Source organism: Accipiter gentilis, chromosome 12, assembly GCF_929443795.1.
Source record: "Accipiter gentilis chromosome 12, bAccGen1.1, whole genome shotgun sequence".
Taxonomy (NCBI): Eukaryota; Metazoa; Chordata; class Aves; order Accipitriformes; family Accipitridae; genus Astur; species Astur gentilis.
In genome coordinates this window covers 14,515,392-14,535,441 of record NC_064891.1, presented here as the reverse complement: position 1 = coordinate 14,535,441, position 20,050 = coordinate 14,515,392, and the positions used below count along the sequence as shown (strand labels likewise).

At 41.0% G+C, this 20,050-nt stretch overlaps 1 protein-coding gene across 1 annotated transcript in view; it reads right to left on the bottom strand.

The window, feature by feature from the left end:
* Positions 1 to 2,602: 2,602 nt before the first annotated feature.
* FAT4 (FAT atypical cadherin 4) overlaps positions 2,603 to 20,050 on the bottom strand; it is a 150,281-nt gene continuing 132,833 nt past the window's right edge. The window contains exons 12-17 of the mRNA XM_049815189.1: positions 19,086 to 19,171; positions 17,480 to 17,659; positions 16,476 to 16,600; positions 15,123 to 15,340; positions 10,133 to 10,394; positions 2,603 to 5,882 (exon numbers count right to left, since the gene is read on the bottom strand). Coding sequence (XP_049671146.1) covers positions 4,015 to 5,882; positions 10,133 to 10,394; positions 15,123 to 15,340; positions 16,476 to 16,600; positions 17,480 to 17,659; positions 19,086 to 19,171 — 2,739 coding nt within the window. The 3' untranslated portion in view covers positions 2,603 to 4,014. The remainder of the gene's footprint in view (positions 5,883 to 10,132; positions 10,395 to 15,122; positions 15,341 to 16,475; positions 16,601 to 17,479; positions 17,660 to 19,085; positions 19,172 to 20,050) is intronic.

The window sequence follows — 20,050 nt, the reverse complement described above, 5'->3', positions numbered from 1 at the left end:
GTTTCCAGGGACAGGGATGCCACACCACCACTGTACAATCTCTTCCAGCACCTAACCACTCCCATTACCAGAATAATTTCCATCATATCTAATGGGAATTTACCTTCTGACTGCTGGTGGCTCTATTCCTTTCACTGTGCGCGTCTGAGAAGTGTCTGGCTCCATCTTCTGTTTTTGAAGGCGTCAGCGAGATCCCGCACCCCTTTCCCACCCCAAGCCTTCTCATTTCCAGACTGGAGTACCACAGCTCCAGATGGAGTTTGCACTGCTAACTGATACTCTTTGACACAGGTTGTGGTCTGCGGTGTGGACTCACAGTCTGCTTGTCAACGGGGGATGTTTTCACCAGAACGTGGGACGATACATTACTTTTTAATGCAGTGTGTCTTTCTATTAATTTTGTGGGTTTTAAATTATATATATAACTTCGATGAAAAATATTGGAAGGTCTTGAATCACAATTCTAGATTTTACTTCTTTTAATAATTTATCCCTCTACCAGAAATTACAGGATTTCAAAACTCCCTTATGTTTTCCTTTTCATAGGTATACAAGAGAACACCGAGTAAATCTGCCACATCCCTGTCCGTTTTCATCTGATTAGTCACCAGGAGAAAACATCCCCATCAGAGACGGCAATGACAGTTCAGCTGTAGCCCTCTAGGAGAAGGTGGATAGGGGCACAGTTCCCTCCCTCATCCAACGGGAAAGAAAAAGGAGTGTCTCTCTGCAAGCTACTAGCAGAAAGACAGGTCACCAAGTCCAAGTGCTGGCATGAGATATATTTGGAGGCTCCTGTACACTGAAGAGAGCAGCACAGACTGTTTTCCTTTCCACATAGTTGTGACTTATTATTAAGTCCCAGATCTTGAAATAGGACTGTGCAGTTCCGATGATGAACCAGGGGAATTATGCAGCTCGCTCCTCACGACTCTAATAACTTTGGATGATTGTTTCACATGATTCACTTGGAGCCCTTTTCTGATCTTCATCATGAAAGAATTAAAAAAAAAGGCAGAAACGGATCATATGTTTAAGTGTAAAAAACATCTCTCTGCTTTTCAGAAACAGGGAAACAAGGAAATCAGTAAAAAAATACTTTTGCCTATCATAGAAAGTGTCAAAATTTAGAGGAATGCACTACAATTTGGTAAACTGTAAACTGCATTAAAGTTACACCATAAATTTTGTGCAAGTCCACATTGCATATTATTTTCCTTTAACAAAACTGTTTGATAATCTCAGAATGCTTAACTGGCATAATGCAGTTCTCAATATGTTTGGTGTTACATTTAAAAGATTTCATTTGTTAAAGTTTTCATGTGTTATTAAAATCGCTGCTTGGATGTGGTAGAGTTTGTATTAAAGGATAATATTCAAACTAAACATACAGCTTTTTAACAGATGTTTAATTACAACAGCTTCTCAAACTCCAAAATCATTTGTGGATCTCTTGTTATTTCAGATGAAACTACTTATATACAAATGTGGGCTACTTTGGCCCATTATCTTTTCACTATTGTGGGGTGAGATGAAGTTGGCAGCATTTTTAGCCAAAAAGAGTAGGTTCCTCATTGCTGGTTCTGAGACAAGCTGACCAAAAAATTCTAAAACAAATGAGTGACAGATTAAAACCCCTGAATTGTTATTCTTCTTCTAAGTTCTTTAAACAAAATACCACCAATTCAAAGTGTAACCTCAGAACTCACCTTTCGCTTGCAGTCTTAACTTTTTCACTCCTTGCATTCTACAGCAAGTTGTCTAAGTTTGATTTACTCTCTTATAAATATACAAGAATGCAGTTATTTATTGTTCAACTGCTGCTTTATTAAAGCAAGCTCTTGTTCTCACACTCCTAACTATCCATGTACTGGAAGGCTTCAGCTTTGAGCGGAGGTGGAAGTCTTGGTTAACAAACATAAAACCAGTTGCTACTAATAAACCCCTACAGACTAAAAAAACTGTTTTAGTATGTTATTAGAAATCTGAAAGTAGATTTGGTACTTTTTGATGTTATCGTAGGCTCCACAACATCACAATTCCATCTCTCCTGCATCTTTCTGAGATAGGTGAAACCTGCTGGTTTTCGATCATATCAAGGTCACTCATGAAATACAAGAGGGATATGCTGAATGCTTCTCTCGCCTTTGGTGAAATTCATCCCTTTGTAAGGGACAACCACACTGGACTCAGTGGGACCTCAAGAAGTGTACTGGGCTTGTGCTGCCCCTCTGCAGAGAGATTAATTTAATTTCCACAGTGATAACAGTGCTGCCTTCACTGTGAATGAACTCCAAATGCGCTATTTCACATCATCACCTTGCTTCTTAAAGCCCATTTTCTGAATAAAAAGCTGGTAGAAGTGAAGATCAAGAAGTGGAAGTTAAGAGAGAGAGAAAAGATGAAAGGTTTCCAATAACACACTCTAAAGATTTTAAATAAATATTTTAATTCTATTATTGGCATTTACAGGTAGAAAGCATACAGTATGTTACAATTTTATCAAAATGTGAAAAATATGGATGTTACATAAGTAACAAATGTAAAAAAAGTATTTTTCTTACCTTCCCTGAAAGTAAGAAAACTATTCAGCATAGGAAAATATTGATATAAAAACACAGCTTAGGTAAAAAAAAAAAAAAAAAAATTGAAGTTTTTACACAGTACGATAGGTTCATCAGATCTGCATGAAGATGTAAGGACTCTGTGACGTTCTACTTTACCTAAAACTTTAGGGAATCTGGGACAAACAGTAAGCTACATTAATGAATCTACAAGTAGTTTTCCCTCATATCCGCTCCAAAATGCTAGAGTGCAGTAATTTTCTATACAATAAATAATTCTTCAAAGTTTCCATCATAGAAAATCATATAATGCAGAAAATGCCACTCCAAGGTCACAAAGGCTAGGCAGTGCTTTAATAATAATTATGATAATACTTATTATAGTGCTTTATAATGTCTAAGCACTTCAGAAGAGTTAACTAATTAGTCCTCACAACACCCCTGTGAGGTAGGTAAGTGTTTTTCCTACCTTTCCATAGTACAGATGGGAAAATGAAATCCGGGGAGAAGCACGGACTGCAGCAGCAGCACAGCCGAGATGAGAGGCCAAGAGATGTGGGAATCAAAGGGTTTGTCTCTCACTCCTGTTGATTGTGCTGCTGGGAGCCAGGCTACATGGCTGGGCTGGGCTGGGCTGACGACCGCCAGTTGCTCCCCTCCCACTGGAAGCACTGAGGGGGGGGCGGGCAGGGACCAGGGTTAAGCATCCCCAAATATTTCATAGAGAATCAGAAGCTCTCACACAACTTTGTCAAAAAACAAAACAAAAAAAAAAAAAAAAAAAGGGGGGGGGGGGTGGAACCGCAAACAAACAAATAAACAAGCTGAAAAGAAAAAACCTCCTAAAGTGCTGACTGGCTTGAGCTGCTTCTAGCACCTCTTGTATGGAATAAGACTTACAGCACTGTTGCCAGCAATTATTCAAGCTGATTTCATCCATAAAGTTACACGTGAGCAACTGCAGGATATGGTAACTACGTTTTCTGAGACACCTTACTACTGTAATTCCTTCATTCACCATCCTTCTTCCATGCACTTCTCAAGGAAAATTAAATCCTCAATACTCTTGCATCGTAAAACATGTTAGTAGCTGGAGACAATATGCACATCCTTCACAATTAAAAAAAATTAGTTCATTTTCAGAACAAAGCATTATTAATTTAAGACTCACAAACCAAACAATGGTAAATAGGAAACCCTTTTCAAAGGCTGCATGCCGAATATCTTGTTTTCAAATACAACGCATGCAGGAGAAATAAATTCATCCAAGCATAATTAAATTAAAAATGTTTTAAGTCTCTTTCAGCAGCATAATGGTTATTATTTTTAAAGTCTCCTCCAACCAAACTGGCCTGGGGTTCAAATGCTGACCTTTGCTTTTTTCTACAACCATATAATGGTTTGAACGGTCCCCGTGGCTTTGCGCTGCGGTGATACCGGGAGACAAAGCCTATACATACTGCTCTGCTTCCCCGTCCTTGGAAACAGGCTTCGTTGTACCACCTTTGCTGTCTTCACTTGCTGCTGCTGCTGCTGTTTTTTCAGGAAGCGATGCCAAATCTTTGAAAACATCCACATAATGCCCAAAGCCCGGGCCCCAGTTCAAGAGGTTGTCCCAGTTGAAGCTTCCCGCTTGCTGCCCCAGCTTCACGGGCAGGGAGCTCTCCCCGGCGCCAGTCGCCTGTGCCCCCACCGGCCCCCCTTCGCCTCGGCGGCCAGGGTACCGCCGGGGCTTCAGCCTGGCGCCGTAGTTGTCCTCGTCATCCGCGTCGGACTCATTGACCTGGGATAACTTGGGCATCCTGGAGGTGTATGCGATGGGCTTATCCCTGTCGTACTCCATCTCTGAGCAGGTGAAGGACTCATGGGAGTCGCTGTCGGAAGAAGACTCGGGCGCGGGAATACCGTCGGCCGGGTTCCTCGTCCGGGACAGCGGCCTTCTGCAGTCCTCCTCGGAAGAGGACCGGCCATGGTCTGCGCTGCAGATGCTGGGGTTTCTGGGGCGAGGGGTGTTCAGTCTCTCCACCTCTTCGATGGACAGCCCCACCGGAGGAGCAGTCTCCAGAGGGATCTGCCCGATGGGCTGCTTCAGGCGGCTTCCCGGTCGGGAACCGTGGCTCGCCATGGTCTGTGGACTCTTACTTCTCCTCCCCAGCCGAGTGGCATAGTTAAAAATGCCGGGCTGGCATACATCGTTGTGCATCTCCAGCGGGCTCCCTTCCCTTATGGCGAGGTGCAGTTCTCTCGCTGGACTGTGCCTGTAGAAAGTCGATGATTTGGAGAAGGGTGCAGGGCTGTGCCGAGACAGGGGGTTGGGAGTAGGGCATGCTGAGTGGCTTAGAGATGTTGTCCTCAAGCCCTGCCCGTAGGCGGGCTGGTAGGTCAAGCTGCTGGCTCCCAGGGGCATGGGGGACTGCCGCGCGAAGCCCAGCGGGCTGTGCCTCTGGATGGAGAACTTGGGCGTGTGGCTCCGGAATTGCTTGTAGTGCTGGATGATGTCGGCGTCCGAGGGGGCGATGCTGCTGGCGTTGTCAATGTCATAGTGCTCGATCTCGGGCTCGGGGGAAGCCAGCGGGGCGCTGGGGATCGTCTCGGGGGCGTGCGGAATGTCGGTTTCGTCGTAGATGAGATATGGGTTTTCTCTTTCAATGATATCGGGTTTCGGGTTCCCTTCGGGCTGCTTCCGGACGGTCATGTCATCGCCGTAGGGCGGGATGTTGTCGGGGTCATCAAACGCCACATTCTCGCTCCCTTTTTTCTTCTTCTCCTTCGTTTTCTTCTCCTCTTTTGGGACTTTCGACTTCTTTCCTCGGCACTGGTTGCAGAGGATGAGGCTGAGGACCAGCAGCGCCAGGACCGTCGCGCAGCTGCCCACAATAGCCGGCACAGCCCAGAGGGGCAGGGACAGCTCGGCGGGGTGCAGGGATGGGAGGCAGATGTGGCCGCCGTTGATCCCTGCTCTACACTCGTGGCCTGGGGCGCACGAGACCCCCAGGCACGCCACCACTGCCTCGCACGTCCGTCCGGCGTACGCCTCGGGGCAGCTGCAGGTGAAGCCGGCGTGCGCCCCGGGCTCGCAGCTGCCCCCGTTTTGGCAGGGGCTGGAGGCACAGGCACCTGGTGGGACGCACTGGTAGGCGTACCACTGGTTGATGCACATCAGCTCACCCCAGCAGGGACTGCTGGCGCAGACGTTGGGGCCGCGGCAGCCGATCTTCACCGAGGGGTCTGTTTTGGAGAGAGTTGCAAGGCTGTGCTTGCCAGTGAAGGGAAGGCTTTCCCCGCCGTACTTGATGTAGGAGATGCAGCCGTCGAAGCCTAGGAGGAAAAGCAACAGTCACGTCGGGACCTGAAGACTGAGTCCGCACTGTCAACAGAGGCCAAAGACACTCAGAGGATCAATGTCACGCTTTTGGATCAGCAGACGACAAGATCTGTGGTGTGCCTCTCGCTCCCCAAAGCGGAAGGGGAAACACAAACACAGAAGCAACAAAATGGAAACCCCGATGCTACAACGGAGGTGACGGCCTTATTTCGTGATGTGGTTTTAAGCAGCATGCAGGGTAAATCACGCTGTTGGTTATGCATGTGAAGCCTCCATATTTTCATGACTGAATTTTACATCTACTGAGCTTACGGTTGCTTCCCCACATTTTTACCTTGCGTTGTGATTAATGTAAAAATACCTGCAATATTAACCACATAACAGCGCAATATCTGAGTAGCTTCACTTATTTCCCTAGAAGGAAGGCCCACTCACAGATGTTTCAGTACCTGACAAGCTGTACTGAATCCTCTAGACTCAGGTGTAAGGAACGTTTTGTTGCCTCTGTTAAATATTTCCTTTTAGGTTGTAATGACTATTTTGTTCATAAACTTTTGATAATATTGGGGGGTTCATATCAGCTAAGAACTGAAATCTGCTTTTAAGCAGAACGAGATTAAGTAAAGGCTGGTCATGCCTGGAGCTTCTGACTTAAATTCTATACACACACCTTTTAAAACTAATGATTTTCACATCTAAGCTGTGCATAGAAATGGAGACTAAGGATAAGGAAGTAATTAAGTAATTTCTCTGAAGATCTATGCATGGCACTTACGTAAATGATACCAAGATATCTTGCAAAAAGTATTTGATTCTCTTAAGTCTGCCAAATAAGAATTCAGAAAGAAACCATGGTTTTTAACTTTAACACTAAGATTTCAAAGCAACGATAATATTCTTAGGTGAGTAAATAAAATGTACCAAAACCTGCAATTAAGATGCTGAAATTAACATGTCATGTGTTCTAGAAGGCCTGTAAGACATTTTGCACTCCCGTTGCTTTCATTAAATCTGAAAAAACAGGCAATTGTAAGCAGAAGCCTAAATACAATTTGAAATGTTGATCTGGCTTTTAAGAATTACACAGGCTGTGCAGGAGCAGGAACTACTGTCCAATTAGGAAGTACCTACCTCAAGCTTGGAGTCTGGGAATAAAACTCAAATCATGGAAAAAAACATAATATAAAATGAAATGAAAAAATGCATTTTGGGTAAAACCAGATTGCTCACCCATAGACTCAATGCTGCTGCTCACTGAGCAGATTAAATCTGAGGTTTGCACTGCACATGGATACTTTTTTGATTGTAGCGTGCTTATCTTACAGATAGGCTCATTGCAGGAATTCTGAGGGTTATATTCTCAGATCTTTATTATAACGTATTTTCCCCTTGAAGCAAAATTATTTTTCTAAAATACTAAGCAATGAGCAAATGGTTGGATTTTGCATAAACATTACATTTTCTAAAAATATATTGTTAAAATGACTCAATTCTCAATTTAAAGACCCATTTCACTGAAACCAAATGAAAGGCTCCATTGTTCAGTAAATAAGCCAAGAATTCAAATGGTTACCATAGGGAAAAATCGATTCTAATAGTATTTAATGTCTTTAAATTGAATTTGAACACATATTCCTTCTAATGACTTCATTCAAGATACTTAAATGTTTTTGTTTCCTAATTTTGCCATATTTCTAAAACTTCTTATCATCCACACAGAGAAAACTGTGCAGCTGCCTTGGCTCTGCTAGCAGAAAACACTAGCTTCCATTCCCCTTTGCTTGTGTGCTTTCCCATTTCCCGTATTCTGAGCTGAAGTTGCCTATCGTGCTTCAGCTAAGCCTCCTGTCTTACTGTCTCCTAAAGTCATGGCCATACTTTCACGCCTCTGAATTTTGAGCAACCTTTTTCCAAACTTCCCACAGCTTGGTTGTAGGGCTACCCTGTCAGTGGTGATGCCGAGTTTGAGTGCTGAGAGAGCCCAAGGAGACGGGATTATCCCTGGCCTTTGTGCGGTGGTTATGTGTGAGGTCGCAGGAGAATCCAGTCCTTTGCTAGCCTAATGATTCTCTGTGTTACCCAGACTTAATGTTTCTGCAAGGGTTTTAGGATAGTGCAACTTTATGCTGACCTCTACTCGGAGCTGTGACAAAATGGTATGCAGAGATGTGTTTGTAAATTATGCTCTCAGCGTCCACATGCGTGGTTGCTGTAGGAAACGTATTTATTTCTCCTTAACTTGTGATGTGTTCTCCTTGGGATGCTGTGTGTAGCGCAAGGTTTAGAGGAGGACACTATTCAAGACCAAGTTTATCAGCTATTATCAATAAAAATAATCAACAAGGAGAAGGAAAGTGCCACTACTCAGTTCTGAAGCATCACACTTGGGTGAAACAATAAACAGGAGCAAATTTTCCATGCATTAGTAGTGTCAGAGAAAGGTTCATTTCTGCAAACATATTGCTGGAATGGAAAAACAGCCACTATGAATGGTAACTTTGTGAATAACTGTGGAAATCTCTGTAAAAACGGGTAGCGCAGAGATAAATGTTATGAATGTTTACTCTGTCAGGAAATAGCAAATATACTCAAGTTGTATGAGGTGATATCACAGATTTATAAACTTCAAAGTATGTTGTTTTAAAATCTGAACACCCTCTGATGTCAGAAATGAAATACGAGTGGGTATCAACATCAAATATGTTTCACTGAGAGATGCAAGTCATGTGGTGTAAAGGGAGATGAGTTTTGCAAGCATGCTATTTCTGTATTTTTTCCATTCTGAAAGACATGTGTTTTCATTCAGTATTACTTATATTTTCATCTTCTCCTGTTTTTACATTTTCAAATGAAGAAGAAATTGAGGATTTAGGTTCAGGTGGGAGCCCAAGCGAATGGACGATTATCTTGCCACATGCTTGGTGGTCCCTTGCAGCAGTGACGGGATAAACGGCGATTGGGATTTTGTCAGGTCTACCCAGCTTTGAAAACTTTATTGGATATACCAGCTTCACAACCCTGGAACTGTCACCCATGCATGTTTTTGTCTGCCTGTAACAGTACTGCAGATATTTTTGACTCTGAGTTCATGCAGAGTTTTATACCTCCCCCCTTGTAAATCCTTGGTATGTTGTACACAATGTAATCCAATAGTAAAATAAAATAAAATCATATGAATAAGAGATTTTGGATTGTGTATTCCTAATGGAAGCCAGACATTCCTAATTTGTCTGCCACAGCATCAGGCAGTGGTGAGAAGCTAGTGTCCTAAATTTTCTTTGTTCCAGCTTTCCTAAAAGCCTCTGACTTTTCCATGCATAGGCTGCTCATAAAACATACATGTAAAAAGGGTAAAGGTTAGCACAGCATCCATATGATTTCATACCACATTTCATACAAATTCACAATACACAGATGTGAAGTGTGAATTTGCTCCACTCAACGATCCTTTAGCTGGTTACAGTTCTTGAAGTCAGGAAGATTTTTCAATATAAAAACTGTGAAACTAACGCCTGCATTGTCTGGAGTATCTCACAGTTTGTAGCTGAAAATCACTTCCATCTTTACTTATTGCTGGGGGAATGATATGAAATATATGTTATCTACTTCTTTTGCCAGGGTCTAAAACAGTTGCTTTAACTCTTAAGGCAGATTGATTTACTTCTTAACAGCTAGACGTCGGTCAGAGGGTGGTTCCTTATTGTCCTCGGTTTCTGTTGCTCAGAATAAATCCTATTCTTCATTTGACAGCAGGATAAAGCAGGAGGAAGTTGGAGTTTCAGAAAATATTTTAATCATATTGATAAGAGGCTAAATCCTGCAGTACTTACTGAACCCCTACAGAGACAAAGTTCTCATTTAGCATTTTTGCCCAAGCAAAAGATTTGCCTTGATTTTCCAGATTGTGACCCAGGTAAAGAATAGACCCTTTCTTCTCCATTAGCATAACAAAATTATAACAACAGATTTACAGACAAGCAAGCAAACCCCACCTCCTGCCTCCAAAAACCCTGCAGATGGAGTGCCTGCTTTTGGAAACAACAAGCCTGCAATGTGTATTGAAGGAACAAAGTTTGCAATCCTTATTCATTCAAATTGCAGTTTTTCTGGCAAAGGATGGAAGTATACTAATTACTGATAAAAAATTACAGTACTTCTGCAACCTTTAAGCAAACAGAGACCCTTTGTCTGTTCAAATGTGCTTATGTGCACCATATAAGAAAAAAAATTTAATAAAAATTACCTGCAACTGTGCTCTTGAAAGGTTGGCTTGATGGGATTCCACCCAAAGAAATTGTAAGAACATTTAGGCCACCAAAGTCTTGCGTGGCATGGAGAATGTCTCGGCTATGAGCCTTGTCGACAGACAGGATAGTAGCAGACCCGTTCTTCTCAATGAGTACTGAATGCCACTGACCATCTGCAGCGTACACTTCTGGGATATTTCTTTCCACTTTCCCAGCAATTCCAGCATCGGATACGTAATGCACTTTCCCACCTTTTATCTGGTCAGAAGAATACAAAATGCATAATTTTAAAATGATATACACATAACCACTCCTATACACACATATAACCACTGTAATGCCTATTCAGTACAGCTACAGTAACACGTGGCTTCAGTTGTAATAGGAAGCCTGGGCGTATTTTTCCCCAAATAATTGGTTTGTACTAAAAATGCATTAGTTATTTAGTACTAAAAATTTGGCTGCAATTAAATACATCATTGCATCTGTAGAAAACTTATTTTTTTCGAGCTCCTCAGCTAACCACATAAAAGGAAAACCTATTGAGAGGCCAGCAATAGGCCATGCACATGACAAAACACTTTAACCAATAAAAGAATAATTCTTCCTCCTTCTTCAATGCAAGTGTGGAAAATGCTTTGCAGAGTAAACAGATATTGTCCTTGCCCCAAAAAACCCTTGCATCTAGTTTTCATTATGACACAGTAGGAGTATATATGGCATGGCAGGACTTGAGCAAGATCCCCATTTCATATCTGTTTTTTCTGCTAATTTGCATTTTGCAGAAAAATAGTTGTATTTTAGAAACCTTTCCGAAGAGTTGCAAAGTGTATTATTTAGTGTGAATTTTCAAATGGTGCTTACTCGAGCAAACTACTTTTTAACTTGTGAGCTGTTAGGAAAAAAAGGCACTATTAAATTCCATGAAAATTTTTTTGGCTTTTCCTCTAGGAATGACGCCTCACAATTCTACTGAATCATGAGATGCAGGATTTCAAACCTCTTATTAGCTCAATATTAAATGATCCCAAAATGAGATCATTGCAAATTCTGCATTTAAGCTGTAGGAATTTAAAAAACCCCACCATTATCCAAACCTGCCAGCTTCTCAAATATTGCATAAAAGTTGGGTATGTCAGCTGACCTCCTCAGGGCGTACAGAGTTGTGTACAGCTCATATAGGGCGGTTCTGCAACTTGTTGCAAGTTTCCTTCCATACTCTGCATGTTTAGGTCATACATGTTAAAGAAAATGACTATTTCTCCTCCCGTGTTCCTCGCTGTAGCTCGGTCGGTCCGTGATCTGTAACACGAGCGTGCAGAACGTGCACATGCATCATCCAGGAAAGGTTGAAGCCCCAGGTTTGTTGAAAGCTCTCTAAGCCTCGCATGCTTTGTTCCAGGAAAAATAATGTTCACCTGGGAAGAACTGTGAGGTGACACACCGGCTACAAAAATGCTGCTCTTGTTTCCAGAAACTGTTAAATGCTCTGGATTTACTTCTTCAGTGATGCAAGCTGAGGACTTTGTTCATACAGATCAGCTTTAATATGGCTGCAAGACCACGCTCATGTCTTGGCAGCAGCCTGAGCTAAATGTATCTAGCACGTATTCCATTTGGATCGAGAAATACAATGGTTAATATGTGCACACACTTCATTTATAAAAGCAGTAATTTGGACTATTTGAAAATGTATTGTTTGAGGGACTCTTTGATAAAGCTGCTCCTCAGAGACAGGATGCTTTTGTTACTGGCAAACAGAGGTGGCATACATCTAAACTATCACACAGTCCAAAGAAAATCCCACATTTGGAAATGTAGTCACACAAACTATTATAACATATTAAACACCATTTGCCACAATCAAAAGTATTTATAAAAAGATTAACTGAGACGAATATTTACATATATTTATGTCTGTAACCTGCAATTGGTTTGTTAGTCTTATTTTGTCTTTTACGCTCCATGAAAATACTGCCTTGCATTTTGGTCTTTATGTAAACCAAAATAAATATACCATTTCAGACAATATCATCTAAGCTTATGGGAAGACTAAGCGCAGAATTGTAACTTTTAATTCCACATTAGAGAAGAATTGTAGAGCTATTTACCTGTCAACAACTGATATTTTCCATACTGAATTATGACTCTCTAGCTCTATTTCTGTGTCTTTAAAATTACATGTGACTAATGCTAACAGACTCATAAATAATATACTAGTGGCATTTGGAAAGTAAACTTTCCAGAGACAAGAGGGGTCCATGACTTCTTCAACCAGGAAAAAATAAGGAATGTTCTTCTCGGTTCCTTGAAGCATAACATATTTCCAAATTTGAAACAAATGCTGATGCTGACAATATTGAGTAACACCCATTTCTGGGTTTTATTCAAGTGGTAGAGCAACTGACAAGTAGAATATAATGAAAAGAATCAACCACTAAAGCAAACATATTCCTAACTACAAGGATGATTCAACTTTACCAACATTCCGGGTCTCCTTTACCAAACAAATTGCTTATTTGTTTTAAATCTGAGCACTAGCCTTTACAGATTTATAGCCCACTGGATGAGATATAACTTAAATGAGCTATGTTCTGATTTATTCCTGCAACTCAGTATGTGCATAGAATCACAGAATGGTTTGGGTTGGAAGTGACCTTTAAAGATATCTAGTCTACCTTGCCCCCTGCCATGGGCAGGGACACCTTCCACTAGACCAGGTTGCTCAAAGCCCCATCCAACCTGGCCTTGAACACTTCCAGGGATGGGGCATCCACAGCCTCTCTGGGCAACCTGTCCCAGTGCCTCAGCACCCTAACAAACGGGTATGTTAGCTCATATAGGTAACATGTCATCCACATTCTCTACCCGTACAATTCACAGCTCTTAGAGCTACAGTTATGTTAATTTAATCTGATTTCAGATGAGATTTCCAGCTAAAACAAGGCAGGCAATTTCATCTTTAACCTGCTGTATTTATCCCATTACTTCTAACTGAATTAGCTGCAATGTGTATTATTTGTAGGACAATAAGTTGAGACAAAGAGCTTTAGTAATAAGGAATCCCCTACCCTCTTTCCTTTGTGTGGGTTGGGGGGGGGGGCATTTTCCATCTGAATTTGACCACTGTTTAATTTAATCTACTAGGTTTTGTATCTTTCCTGGATTAAGGATCCCTTTCTATCATAAAGACCTCTCTTGGGTTCTTTGGGGGGAGTTTACATCCATCATTTAGTGAATCAGCTGCTCGCAATCTCAGTGGGTCTGATTTATTACCATTTCTTTAATTTTACCCCATCCCAACTACACCAAAACCAGTTAACTACAAGAGGAAAAATGCAGAGGTATGGAAGCAGCCACAGGATTTCTAGCTTTTCCCTAGCACAGTTTAATATTAAAAATATATGGCAGGTTTTCTCTGAACGCTTACATTTTGGATAACAGGCATATTAAAAGACCTCAAAATCAAGTTATAAAATGGTCTGTTTTGAAAACTGACAAGAGTTGCAAAAAGAAGTCCCTAAAGCTCATCTTCTGCACTGGGAGTAGACTGAGATGCTATGGAGACCTACGCATGGGTTGGCTTCACTGACATCTTGGGCCACTGCCGAGGGAAGTGCTTGTTGCGATACCTACTCCGGGTATGAGCGTCGGTGCAGAAGCCATACTGTACTAACTACGGCTAAATTACTACAGTTTTATTAACTAGCATGATCTGGAAACTTTTCGGCAACAATCGGCACAGTGATGTTACCTCTCCTTCCTCAAACTTCTGCATCTGTTACTAGGCAAACCTCTGCTCTTTGCTCTTGCACAGCTGGGTCTGGGACTTGACACCCTCTGCTTGCTTGTATAACTTCACCAATATTAACAATAATAAGAGTGTTTGCATAAACACACCACTAGTGCTTTCAGCCAGGAAAGGCAACTCTCTTTTCTTTTTTTTAATAATGCCTATAGAGCTGACCTAGCAAATTCTGCTAGGGAGAAAAAGGTAGTATTTGTTTTTTTCTCTCCAGAACTCAAAATTATGAGATCTTATCTGTTAATATGACTTGAGGCAGAAACTTCCTATCAAATGATGTGGTAAAAGCATATGCCAGGGAAGTAATGCAGACTTGCTTCTTAAATGCAGCCGGTGTGTCAGGAAAGGTCTGTATCTCTGGTCAGGCAGGTGGAGAATATCCATTGGGCTGAAGCTTAGAAAGTGTGAATTTCTGTATGAGTTTCTTTAAAAGTCAGGGAAAAAACTTGGAAAGCCTTACAGCAGTCAAGGAAACTTGGAGCTCACACCAACCCAATAAAGGGGCTTGCCAACATCACTGCTGTAGTCATTTAGAGTTATGAGTAAATGGACTGAGTCATAGCCAGGAATTGAACCATCGCTTTCTCTTGAGAAAGGTAACTTCTGCAGCAATAAACTCTTTGGGAAGAAAACAAAACTGTGTGGCATTTGAAGCATTAATTCAGCTACGTATCTCAAAATAATTTGATATTGACATTGGTCTATGGATAACCTCATGAATTCAAGTTATCCCTCACTTCCTAGTTTGATAAGCATGAGCCACGCTAGTAGGAATTAATGAAAACTTTTTGGCAATTGTTTGCTAGCTTAAGGAGGGTCTGGGTTCAAGGCCCGAAAAATTAGAAGATAAAAGGCCAATAACAAAACAATTTGTTCTGTAGAGTATAACTTACTGATGATAACAAATATGGCAATGAGTACTGCTCTTGCTGCCTTAAAACAGTCACTATTTGGAGTCTAGACAAAACTGATTAGATACAAGCCCATCAAGATCTTCTGATACCTTGGCAAATTGCAAGGGAATTGTTGAGAAGATGAATGATACTGGAGCAGTGCCTAGCCTCAGCTAAAAACCTAATATTTTATAAAGGAAACAGCAAGAGTAATGGAAAAATGTGATTTTGATCACTATGCATGAGGCAGTCCAATCAAATCAAACTCTGCATTAGCTGTAATCTTACCTTCACGGTAGTGAAGTTGCTGCTTTCCTGGACGTGAACTAAAACGCCATTCTCGCTTCTTGTCCTGAACTTCACTTCCAAGCGGTCTGCGTTCGGGGGTCCTGGGCTAGCGCCTCGAGTGCCGTGTCTCATCATGTATTCTCGCTTCTTGTTTGGGCTCATGTGGTAGTCAAGTCGTCCTTTGCCTTCTAGCGATAAGGCAGTGTCGGCAGTAATATCTGGGACAAGGACGGGGAAATACTGAGTACGCAGCTCGTTACAGCTATTGCGATCATCTGCCTAATAATGACCATTTTCTCTCAGAGCAGAGATGAAGTTCAGAGCAGGTCAGAGGGGAGAGCAGAAGTGGATGGCAATTTCAGCCCCTCTATTCTTTGGCTTCAACAAGAATGTGTGTTTGAGAGTGGGAGTGTGCTAGTAATTTACTGCTGCTATCAGTCAATAGTAAATTAAAACTCACTAGGGAACAAGTGAGGGAGTAGGGAAAAAAATTTGGCTCTCAGAACTGTAATTCCTTCCCAGGGATGTTACTGTTTCCATTACTGCAAGCAGGGCTTCATGATATATTGAACTCTAAGCTCTTCAGGGCAGAGATAATGACTTTCTATTTGTTATGGCATAAAAAAAAGAATAAAAAATGGCAGAGCATTGACTACCAAATGCTGTTAAAATTATGGCTAAATTCTTTTGTAAACCAGCGCAATAAAAGCATATAAATCAACTAAACAATAATGGAACATGTAAGAAAACAAAGCCCAGTCGCTATACTACAACTACATGGAAATAAATCACGTTGCTCTCCTAGACAATCCCGTACTGATTTACAGAGCTATCAGTGTGCGAGTTAATAACCCCAGAGTGTAAATGGCTTGCTTGCATTTACATTTAGCATATTTTCTTGCATATAATCTGATGGTCATTTGATAAAAAGACCTAGAGTTCAGAGAAGCCATAAGCACATACACACAATGTTTACATGAAGGGAAGGGTTTTCCCTTGCCCTCTTACCTCCCCATAGCCCACAAGTCCCTCCTACGGGATAGCTTTATTTTCGTTACTGATTATACATTATTGGGAAGCAGTAGTTTTAAATGAGTGCAAGTTACCTAAAATGTGATATACAGACCAGAAAACATAATATATGTAACTTGCTACTATTTTTAGCTCATGAAAGGACAATAGTCCATTGTGGACTTTTCCTTCAAAATTATTTAAGAGGCAAGCATGCTGCTTGTTTTCATTATTTTATAAAATTCATTATCCCATGCCCCTGAAAAGAAACTCTTAGTAGCATTTGGTTAAACCATAGTTAGATGTATATTAAAGAGAAAGACAGTAAAACCCCCTCCCTACATTTTTCACAGTGCTTTCCCGTCAGTCCTTCTTTGCAGTGACACTGCTGCCATGACCAGTGATCAACACAGGTGCCACCATGTTGGCAGGGGCTGGTTGTGCAAGCACCTTCTAGTCTGGGACACCTGAAATAAAGCAGAAAAGTAGATGCTGAAGAATGTGTGCACAAATAAGCGGAGCAAACGTGCTGGGAAGCATCCTGTGTTTGAATGATACTCCCTTTCTTTCCCCCTAGGGATGCGAAAATGGAGAGGCTCTTCCCCGTAGACAGCTCGTGTTTCTAAACAGATCCCAATTTTCAGTGTCGTGTTATAACAGTCTTATGAAAAGAAGCAAATTCAGAGACAGTGAAACTCCTATTATCTCTTATGCAAGAGAAGAAGAAACTCTTATAGGTGCTTTTTATGCTGCAGAACTCCAGAGACTTCATCTCACAATGAACACTGCAAACTTGGGGGTTGAAAGAGGAAGGGTGAGCTAGCAAATTTGGACGAAAGACTGACATTACTGCTACAACTGTGACTTCAAATACTGAGATGGAAAAACCAACAGAATCGGATAGTTCATAATCTCTGAAATATCACTTGGAGGATATGAGGGAAATTCAGTGATACTTGAGAGGCAAAGTGATAGAACAGACATTGTGGATTAAAAAGAAATAAGAAGTAGAGGGTTAGCAAATCGTACAAGTACAGTCAAACCCAGGCAAAATTTATAAAGAAACCCAATAACAGGGCTACTCTATTTCAGCCTGAAAGGCAACATTAAAAATAATTGGCAATAGAAATCTAATGATGTTGCTTTTTTGAAGCTTCTGTAATCTTTTGTGAACTTTTCTTCCAAATTCACTTTCTTCCTACATTTTTCACACTTTACAATAAATTCTACAGTCATTTTTTTACAAGAAATAGCTGACGGTGTCTGAATGGAATAGCATCTGACTTTCCTGATGGCTTCCTTTATTGTAAACGCAGTCCATTCGATACCATATATAGCAGACATACTGATCTAAGATTCCTTGAGCTGCCAAAGCCTGGCTGGGCTCCAGGGGACGTCCGTTGACTGCAAACTCCATTATACAGCCCACAAAATCATGGCTTTCCACCTGTCCTCTCCTTTGAAGGATGGGCTCTACAGACCTGATGCCACCAACAGTAACTCGATTTGGTTGTACATCGAGAGTCCTATAAAAGAGTCAGAAAAATAATTTATCAGTATCAGACATTAAGGTAGCAATGACAACACAGGAACTGTAACCATCAGCTAGTCTGCGGCTAAAAATTCCTCTTCCAAAATGCTTATTTTACATTTAGAAGGGGAGACAGAGAGGACAGTAGTGCTTGAACTAACAGTTATAATGGGTATGACTCTAAATTCACATTCAGTTATTGCATGTCAAAAATTCTATTCACTTGACTGAGCAGTGTGCTTAAAATCATAATGTTTTTTACTCAATTATCGTTTAAATTGTGTATGATATTTAAATAGCTGTAAGATGGATTCAGTATTTTAAAAAGATATAACACACCTTTGCTAGGGGGGAAGCCACGTGTGACAGGAAATATGATTGTGATTATTGTATGAAATTAGCCAAAGTGATTGCAACTGAAGTTATTGTTATCTCCAAAGAGGATCTAAAGATGTGACAGAAAGGCTTCTGAGTTAGTTACGGTAAACAGAAGAAATAAGGTTTGTTCTCTGTATGGGCCAATATTTAAGAAGTGAAAACTGTAAAAGATGATATCTGGACATTACTGAAAACAACATCAAAGTAATTACTCCTAATATTTTTTTTAAAAAGAAAGCAGTAATCAGGTGATATTATTTCTTACACCTTTATAAGAAATGAGAGGTGCAGCTTAAATAAATAAATAAATAAAAGACCCCAAATCAAAGCCCAAAACTGAACACTGGAGTTAAATATAGGTGCAACTAGAGTAATAGCATTTTAAGCCTGAGCCTGGTTTTGGCAAGATAGATACGATTCAAAATGTAAAAGTGGAAGAGGCTTTGCTAAAGATTTGTAGCACTAAATATTGTAGAACTTCAAACTGTCAAAGAGTAGTGCTGTATATTTAAGAGCCAGTTGATTATAACAAATACATTTGTGTTTTACTGTCAACTAAGATTTATTAGTTGTCAGTAATTGAGCACCTGATACCCTAATTTGTTAACTCTTTCTAGATCATGATGTGAAATCTCATAGTATGAGGCAATAAGTCTTATCCCCATATAGACCACAGTGCAGACTACCCATGGCCATATATTTCTTGTGTGCCACCAGAGCCTGGGGACACAGACGGAGTCAAAAATTGGGGATTTGTGAATAAACTCCTTGTCATGAATAAACTCCATACAGAAAAGTAGCCTGAGTTAGCAAGTAGAAGTACATGTAGAAAATTTAATTTGCTTCTGCAAAGACGGGAGAAAATGATGCTTGGGAGCCTTGCCTTTGCATGCCTCTGAAGGAGTGCAGCTGAGGTATCTATCCCTTGCTTAAGGCTGGGCTAAGGCCATGTAATCATTACTCCAAATTCCTCTGGCTTTAGAGGGTGATTTCTTTTTCATTTTACTCCAAAAAAACCCCCACAAAAATGAAGAATTATTTACCAGTCAGTAGAAACAGCCACATTGCTAACAGTGCAGTAGCCTGGCTCCTGATCCTCAGAGCAGGAATCCACTGTCAGTGATGCTGCCTGCAAAAGCCACGCACACGAATACGCTGAATATTACAAGGTTGCAGTCCCTAACCACATTAAATATTTATGATTAAATATGTTACATCAAGAACTTGGCTGGAATGGAACACTTGTATATTACTGTGTCACTCGGGATCGCAGGGTGCTTCAGAGCCACTGATCAACTACGTTCTGCATCAACACAGTGAATACCAAGAGTGAGCTAACTGACTGCCTCATACAGAGAATCAGCTAAACACAAAGTTTTCAGATATGGATAGGGTTTCTTTCATGTTTGTTTGCTTTACTCCTTGAAACTGCAGTTATTTTGGCTCATAGCGTATCCTACTCTTGATCTGAACAGAGAGCTGCTCCCTCCAAACACAAAGGGCATTTCTTCAGGGGCTTGACCGTGACATTAAACATACTGCTTGAACTTGATAAAAAACACGTTACAAAAGCTGGGTGTACAAACACTGACATTACTAGTTAAAAATAACAACCAACCACTCAATAATACTTAAAAGATTAACCAAGTGGACCTGATTAAGTTAACCCTTAGGTTGAGATGTCATTAGGGACGTTTGCCCCACGTTCATAATGGTGAAATGTGTGGACGCCTGCACTGGGACCAAGCTGACATTCAGAGAAGTACCAGGCATCACCAGCACTTAGAGCAGTCTTTCTCTTTATTATTATCTCCAAGCCCTCAAGCCCCAGACAACGGGGTTGCCTCACTGCCCATCTCTGTCGTTTACGCTAAAGTGAATCATGGCACTTTTATTTGGAATCTCTAAAAGTCTAACCAAAGCTTTCACTAAAATCATGAAATAATTCCTGCTGATTTCAAAAGGAGTTTTTATTTTATTCCATATTTAGCAAAGAATTTTCCCCACA